Source organism: Monodelphis domestica, chromosome 1 (genome assembly GCF_027887165.1).
Source record: "Monodelphis domestica isolate mMonDom1 chromosome 1, mMonDom1.pri, whole genome shotgun sequence".
Lineage (NCBI taxonomy): Eukaryota > Metazoa > Chordata > Mammalia > Didelphimorphia > Didelphidae > Monodelphis > Monodelphis domestica.
In genome coordinates, this window is record NC_077227.1 from 678044993 (window position 1) to 678053417 (window position 8425).

The 8425-nt window shown below is 37.9% G+C and overlaps 1 protein-coding gene across 1 annotated transcript; it reads right to left on the reverse strand.

The window, feature by feature from the left end:
• Window positions 1-639: 639 nt before the first annotated feature.
• CLEC3A (C-type lectin domain family 3 member A) lies at window positions 640-7882 on the reverse strand. Its single transcript, XM_001363410.4, has 3 exons — window positions 7684-7882; window positions 4255-4338; window positions 640-1258 (listed from the first exon to the last, which is right to left on the reverse strand). Exons 1-3 carry the CDS (start codon window positions 7790-7792, stop codon window positions 867-869), a joined length of 585 nt encoding a protein of 194 aa, XP_001363447.1. The 5' UTR covers window positions 7793-7882; the 3' UTR covers window positions 640-866.
• Window positions 7883-8425: the final 543 nt, after the last annotated feature.

Consider the following 8425-nt stretch of genomic DNA (forward strand, 5'->3'; position numbering starts at 1 on the left):
TGAACCTCAGTTTCTTCCCCTCTACGATGGATGGGACTAGATGGTATTTTTCAACTAGGCTTTCTCAATTAAAAAGGTACATGGATTTTAATTTCAAGACTGACTAGATAAGAATGTCTGACAAGTACTAGTGGCTAATAATACTTTATTTTCTAGACCACTCTAAAGTGACAAAGCACTTCTCCCACCTTATGAGGCAAATGGTATAAGCTTTACTACCCTCTTTTTACTAGTGAAAGAACTGAGGCTAAAACTGTTACCATGACTTGAACAAGGTCATAAACCAGTAAGTACTAAAGTTAGAATTCAAACTCAGGTCTACCAGTTCCAAATTGCTCCTTCTTTGATTCAATCAGAATGGATAAGTTCTAGACACTTCTTTTAAGTTGCTGAAACTGGTGGTTTCTCAAATTCTCCTTACTCTTAGATAATTAGAAATCTTATTTCTCAAAATGTCATGCTTTTGCTCAAGAAGTTTGACTAAACTTTGCTGGAGACTGGTAGATTTCAGGAACCTTAATGTCAATGATCCTTTCATTAAATAATAATAACTATAATAGTTTTGACTTCGAACTAATTTTTCTTTCAATACTATCCCACTAGCCAGTGATTGAAATATTTAACAAAAGTGAGTTCCAATAGAAAGATTTTTAATGATGTAAATATTGCAAAATAGATATTTACAAGATCACACAGCCATGCAGGTGACATGTGGTCAATTGGATAGATCAACCATTTTGTTCTAATCACAAACATGGTTGGGTTTCCATTCTTGCCTTTCTGAATCTTGTGGATGAGCAGCGTCTACCAATGGAAAGGGTCAATATCGCATTCTGCCTAGAAGCTTTGTGTTCAAGAGATGCCATCTAGGGAATGATGAATTCACATATGTATCTCTTACTGCTTCTACAGGATTCATCGCTCCACTTTCCTTGAGTTGCCTGGGAGAACAGGGCACAGTTTTCTCTCTTTCCACCATTGGGTTGTGCACGATCCCAGTTGAAGAAGGTAATGGCAACACCATTGACATCAACAAATTTGCCTTCATTGACCATGTCATTAATCCCCAGCCAAAAATCATTAATGCCTGGCAGGCTCTTTTTTCCATAGTCTCTCAGGGCATTGATTTCATCACTGTTCCTGGGAATGACCAGGGTCCCACCTTTGGCAATGCAGTCCTCATTTGCCTCGTGAAAGTACTTGGAGATCTCAGATGCCAGGTAACATTTTTTGTGTACTTTCACACCTCGAAGGCAGACTGTGGAGAGAAAAGAGTTGGCACATTAAGGGGGTACTCCAGGTATCCCCTAATATAGGGATGTTCTTACCCTGAAGTCTGAACTTATTTTAAAAAATCATATTTTGATAACTGTATTTCACTGTAATTGGTTTCCTTTGAAAGCTCATGTATTCTATTTTATCTATTTTAAAACCTAATTCTGAGAAGGGGGCCATAGGACTCCCTGACTGCCAAAGGGGCCAATGACACTAAAAGAGGCAAGAAACTATATTCTAAATGAAAATTACCAGTCTATACCTGAAGCAGAATCCCTGTTAAGTCATCACTGACAAGTAGTTATCCATCTTTGGTTTGAAGACCAAGAAGGGGAAGAATATATTAACCATTGAGGTAATCCATATGCTATATAGGAAGGTTTTTTCTCACAATTAAGCAAAATCCACCACCCCATCCCCCAGTTTCTTCAATTAATCCTCATTTTGGAAGCAATTCTGACCCTTGTATACTAAAAGATATTAGAAAATGTTTTCCACATTCTTCAGTACATAGAAAGAGCTGTGATTTCATCTGTGAAGGTGCCATTCCATCAAAGAATATCACAAACTCTGTGACAACTTAGAGGATGGTTTCATGAGTTGCTAGGGCCAAAAAAAAACTGTCACTAGCAGTCAACTTTCTAAAGATGAGATTTTGTCCTGGGGTAGACCAGGCACTAAGCAATCCCCAGGCCAGACTCTGCTTCACATCTCTCTAGATATCCATGCTGGATATCTTTGTGCCATCTGTCTTGCCTCTAATATGACTGGATTAGATCTACAGAAACCAAGCCCTGAGAGCAGAAATCCGTTTCAATTTGGAATTCTCAATGAGTGAACATGTACTCTCCTAGCCCGCTATATCTAGTTAGTCCCAAGTTTCATAACTCATTCACCCAGTCATTCTGGACATTTTCGTGCTGATTTCCTTGTTGCACACACATCCTCTCCCAACCTCAGTTTCCAACTCTTGCTCTAGGAATGGGATTCAACTTAATATTGCTATTGCTTTCAGAAAGGGTATAGTAATTGACAGCTTTATGGCCCACTCACTATCCCTGAGACTCTCTAGAAAAAAAAAATACTCTTCCCTGGCTACTACTCCTTACATTTGTTGCATCCCTCTATTATAGGGGGGTCTTGAACTTTTTTTTTTTTGTAATGGATCCCTTTGACAGTCTAGTAAAATCTATGGACTCCTCAGAAAAATGATTTTAATGTCATAAAATAAAATACCTAGCATTGTAATAGAAATTATTAAAATATAGTCATCAAAATATATTTTAAAATAAGTTCATGTACTCCAAGTTAAGAATCTCTGCTCTATTAGAATAAAAGCTTTAAAAGAAGGGACTGTAGTGCTTTTATACTTAAATCCTCAATACTTAACACAGTGCCTTAGACACAGAAAGCACTTATTAAATGCTTTTCATTCAGTCATTTCTTGGATGAAAAACATAGTGTATGTTGCCAGACTCATACACCAAGCCTTTCCATCTTGGAAAAACCCATCAGAACTTGTGCTTCTTGGATATAGTCTTTAAGAGGCTATGATAACCCCTATACCACCCTACACATAGTAGGTTAATAAAATTTTTTTTCATTAAATAATTTGTCTTATTTCATTATTTTGAATTGTATCCTTAAAGTATCAACTTGAATATCATGTAATATAGTGGGTATAATGCTCAGTTAGGAGCCAGGGCACTTGGGTTCCAGTTCAAGCAATTACTCTAATTAATCATGAGCTAAGTCACTTTCCTTCTCCAGGCCTCATTTTTGTCATTTGGCAAATGGGACTAATAATACCTGCTCTGCCTGATTCATGCATCTGGCATGAGACTCCAGTGGGATAATGGGTGTGATCATGTTTTATAAACTGTAGGGCTCTAAGCAGATGGCAGAGATCTCAACCACCAAAGCAGAACACCCAGTGAATTATTTGGTGGGCCACAGGGCCAAAGTCAGAAGTCAGGCCCTGAAGTAGAGGAAAAACTGATTATAATTTTTTAAAAGCTCTTAATTTACAGGTAATTCCCTGCAGAGAAATATCAAAGAAATTCTGGCTTACAGATGACTAGGAATCTTTGGACACGAGCAATGGAAAGAGCTCTGCATTTGGAAACATAAGACATGGATTTGAACCCCAGATCCCCTCTCTAAGCTTTATTTTCCTCATTTAGAAAATGCTAATAATAATTCTTACATTTGTTATCTGACAAGACTGCTGTGAAGAAGGCTATTTGTAAAGCACAAAGGGCTCTGTGTTGTTGACAGCAAAGGTAGCTGGTGGAATCAAGAAGACTTGAGTTAGAATCTAACCTCAGACGCTTACTAGCTGTGGGACCCTGAGCATATTACTTCAACTCAGTTTATTCAACTGTAAAATGGGTGTAATAATTGCTTTTACCTTGTAGAATTGTTGTGAGAATCAAATGAGATAATAATTGTAAAGTGCTTAGTACATTCAGTGCCTGGCACATTGGAGGAACTATATCAATTCATATCCATTCTCTCCTTAAGTGTGAACCTGCTCTATGTGCTTTTAAGATTTATTTACCCTTGGTGTTGAATTTTATAGAAATTCAGGTTTTGGAGGTTCTGTTGTCTCTTCTCCTCATTCATTGTAGTATAGTGGGAAAATCTCTAGATTTGAAATCAGAAGATTTAAGTGTGAATCTGAGTTCTTCTCCTTAACTATCCATGTGTCCTACAGAAAGTCACTTCTTTTGGCTATAATTTGGTCTTTTGTAGTTGGTGATTTAAGCTAATAAACATGTCTTAAGTCCTTATTATGTGACAGGAACTATACAAAACACTGGGGATACAAAGGAGGAAAAGATGACAATTCTGTAAAATGAAGCCAACGGGACTCATTCATTTCTGAGGTTCCCTCTAGTTCTGACATCCTGTGATCCTTTGATCCCAGATCTTCGGTGGCATCTTCCACTTTTCAGCAACAAGGCGCCCATGGCTTACCTGTCTGCAGGGCTTGCATTTCCTTCAAGGCATTTACTTCTCTCCAGAGCTTCTCCACCTGTGTCTTTAGGTCACCATCCTTTTCTTTTGTGTACATGAGAAAGATATAAGACACCAAGACAAGAATGTTGAGAAGCAGTTTGCTGAAAAAAGATGCCAACAGGCAGTCACAAAGGAAATTACCTTGATTCATATGACCCACAAGCAAGTGATCATGAGAAGTTTCTTTGAAGGACTTAAACAGGGCAAGGCTGTGTGATGTTGGGCAGTCATGTGCCCTTACTAAAACTCAGGGTTTTTTTCTCTTTAAAATGGAAATAAAAATATCTACCCCATAGGGCTATTGTGTTGCTCTAGGGAAGTCCCTTCTTCCCTGTGATCCTTAGATTCCTTCTTTGTAAAAAAAGTACTTATATTTGCTCTAGCTACCTAATAGAGTTGTCGTGAAGAATAAATGATGATAATGTATGAAGAGTACTTTGTAATCTTTCGAGTAAATGATTTATAGCTAGAAGTGATCGAAGAGATCATTTAGTCCAACCTTCTCTTTTTACCGAAGAAAAAACTGAGCACCAGAGAATGGAAATTATTTGCTCAAGGTCAGTAACAGTAAACAGCAGAAGTGAGATTCAAACTAAGTTCTTTGATTAAACCTTGTGCTTTTTGTGCCATACTAAGTTGCTTGTTAAAACACCATTCAACTGCAATCTAGTATTACCATTTTTTATTACTAGTGTTGGTGTACAATATCCTTTACTGAATGGATTACTCATGACCTATAACAAGTTTTAGAATGAGATTAAACACATTGCAATAATTCTTAAGCACCCACTGTGTGCAGAATATTGTGCTGTATCCTGATTGTCAGAGAGTTCACAGCCCAGCTGGGGCTAATCTACCTCTTTAGCCATGAGCATGACCAATAATAATAACACTATTAACTCCCATTTCTGCGGTGATTTAAGGTTTATGAACTGTTTTCTATCACAACATTTAAAAATAGGCAGTGGGAGCATTACTGCCACTCAACCAACAATTTTTTAAGAGTTGGTGTTTATTTTGAACTTTGGACAGAAGGCGTGTGTGGCAGCGACAGAATCACAGCCATGAACTCATCAAGGTCTGAGGCGATTAGAGGGGCAAGTTGTATCTCTGAAGATTTCTGCTTTTCCACCTACTCATTTTGGCTACTTCCCCTAGTAGAGCCAAGACATTGTGCCTTGCCCTCATTCCTTTTCCCTCATCTCTGTTAAGTGGGGTAGTGGGTTAGGTTTCTTTCTCAGTGTTAAAGAGGACCAAGGCAGGGGCAATCTCCCTCCTTTCCAACAAACATGGTGTCTGACGTACACCAAGAAAAAGAAAAGAAAAGAAAAGTTGTTTGTAAAGTGCTTTACAAATAAATGTCAGCTCACTTTTTCCTTACAACAACCTTGGGTGGTAAGAGCTATCATCACTCCCTATTTTATAGATGAAGAAACTGAGGCAGAGGTTAAATAATTTACTTAGGGTCATAATGGTCTCATGAGGAAAGTTCTTTGCAAACTACAAAGTGCTAGAGAAATGGGAGCTAGTATTGATATACCTTATATCTTAGATAGGAGTAAGCTAAGGCTCAGATAGAAGGAGAGACTTGTCCAGCATTATGGAGCTCAGAAGGGATAGAGCTGAAATTGGAATCTCGGTTTCCTGGCTCCAAATCCATTGCTTATCCCATTATATACAGAAATACCAGGAATTTGAGCCAGTAAAGGCAACCTAACCTAAAGCAAAGAATATTGAGCAGAGGATTAGCCAACTCAAGTACAAATCAGTGCTCTGGCATGAACTGATGGCTTATTATGGGCAAGTTCCTTCAACTCTCCAGGTCTTAGATACTCCATTTGTCAAATGATACAATTAAGCTAAATGTTCTCTAATGTCCCTGCCACCTCTGACATTCTGTGTTCTTATTCCAAGTGTCTTTCCAGTTCTGACTTTCTATGTAATCCAAGGTCCCTTCCAATTCTACTATCCATTCTCCCAATCCTGACATGGTCTTATAGATGGAGCTGAAAGGGATCTTTAGAGATGTTTTATTCCAAACTTTTCACTTTATAGGTGAGGAAACTGAGGTCTAGAGAGAAGTGATTTGCCCAAGATCATATAGCTAATGAGTAGCAAAGACAAGACTTGAAGCAGTCTTCTTTTTCCCACTAAAGTTTTGTTTCCACTCAGTCTCTCTCATTAGGTGTTGCATTGTATATTCCAAAGACCTTTCAAACTCTGATCTAGATATTCATGCTGAGTTAGGGTATACTTAAGAGTTCCAGTAAACTGGTTCCCCAAATTGAGTCTTAGGCATTTGCATTTTTCACCTCTCTGACTTCTCAGAGAACCTCCTCTGTACCAGATGATTAAGGTCCCTGTCCCAAAGAAATCCCATTCGAGAGTCTTGTTTTCTTCAGTCTAATGTTAAGAGGCTGTAAAAAAAAATCATTTGAGGAGTGAAGACTGACCCTTGAGATGTAGCCACGATAAGTTAGGGACCAAAACAATATCTATCTTGGTCACACATAGAGTCAGGACAAAGAGACACACGTATACACACATATACAGAAATGTTCATCTTCATTGGCTGGCCTCAGACATTAGCAGCAGCAGCACCATTTTGCAAAGGTCTTTTAAGATGGACAAAATGGTGGTTATATAAACTTGCCACGTCATCCATTGCTCTCTACATTCTTTCTTTCCCTTCCCTTCCTTTCCCCTCCAGCCTCCTTCTTATACTCTCTCACCAGGAGAAGCTGGAATTAGACTTTAGGAAAATGTACTAGGAAATATGAAATTGCTAAAAAAAAACCTTATAGACACTCAAGTCCAAACTATATTTACAAAGATAGAGAACTGGGATATAGATTATATTTTAGTTATAATGTATATTGTAATAATAATTACATTATTATTATATATAAATTAATTTATTATTATAATATACATTATAATTATGGAAAGAAAAACATAAGTGATTACTTCTCAAGACATCAACATTTATGCAGTTTCCCGTGTGGCTGCTGACTATATTCTTGCCTTTTGTTTCTCTTATTCATAAAATGTTCAATTCTGGATCAGTTACTAATGAAGGAAAATTGACAAGAAAACTTAAGAATCACTTTTCCCTAATAATGCCCTAAAGGCTGTAAAATTACAGAAAGACATAGAGAGGAATTTTGATCCTTCCTCTTTACTTGGATCTTTGATAATTTCCCCCCTTGAAATATATCTTAAAAAAAAAAACAAACACCAAGGCAACAAATATCAGAGCTTAGAACATAGAACATTAGAACCAGAAAGGACCTTAGAAGAGAATGTCAGCAATGGCACATTTATGTTCTAAGTTCCTCCCCAACTCTTTCATTTCGTGAGCCACTTAATGTAAAGGAAAATGGTTACCTTTGACTCTGCGTTTGCTGTGTTTTCTGGCTTTTAGCTTTGCAGGCTGGCTTTGATCAAGCAGTAAAATAATGATGAGGATGAAGACCCCAAGTCCATTATGGGCCATGTCTTTCCAAGAAGTATCAGGAGACTCAGGAGAAGCTGGGAACAAAATAGTGCAGCTCAATCGTCCTGGGCTTTATAAAAGCATACTAGAGAAGCTGGCTCTTCTCCTTGCTGACGAAACTAGTCAAAGTGCTTCTGTTGGCTGGAGTATAAGGTGACTCCTTGTTCTCCCTCCACAGGTTAAAAAAGCCCCATTTTGGGGCTACATTTCTTGGCTAATTTGCATTTTGACAGATGATTTTTCTCTCTGGTACATCAAATTCGCCTTCCCCCTCCCCCCCCCCCCCCCAGTATTTCCACACCTCCCAGAATACTGGCATGTTTGGGAAGCCTATTTTTTAAAATATTGAACTTTGAGCTTCTGAAACTAATAGTTGTCAGTGATAATCAAAATAACAATTCCTATTTAGATAGCACTTTAAGGTTTATAAGATGCTATTTTTAAAAATCTGTACCTTTTTTTCTTAGCATCTAAACTAAGTATTGGTTCCAAGGCAAAAGAACAGTAATGTCTAGGTAGTTGGGGTAAAGTGACTTACCCAAGGCCACACAGCTAGGAAGTATTTGCTATTCTATCCACTGAGCCATCTAGATACCCTACAAGATGTTTTCCTCTTAGTGTCATATGGGTTAG

Excerpts from the sequence above, each read along its gene's own strand:
- CLEC3A (XM_001363410.4), bottom strand. The coding sequence starts at position 7,792 with ATGGCCCATAATGGACTTGGGGTCTTCATCCTCATCATTATTTTACTG. Across the intron at positions 4,339-7,683 it reads CAGCAAACGCAGAGTCAAAG|AAAAGGATGGTGACCTAAAG; the intron begins GTAACCATTTTC and ends TGTACACAAAAG. Across the intron at positions 1,259-4,254 it reads AATGCAAGCCCTGCAGACAG|TCTGCCTTCGAGGTGTGAAA; the intron begins GTAAGCCATGGG and ends TTCTCTCCACAG.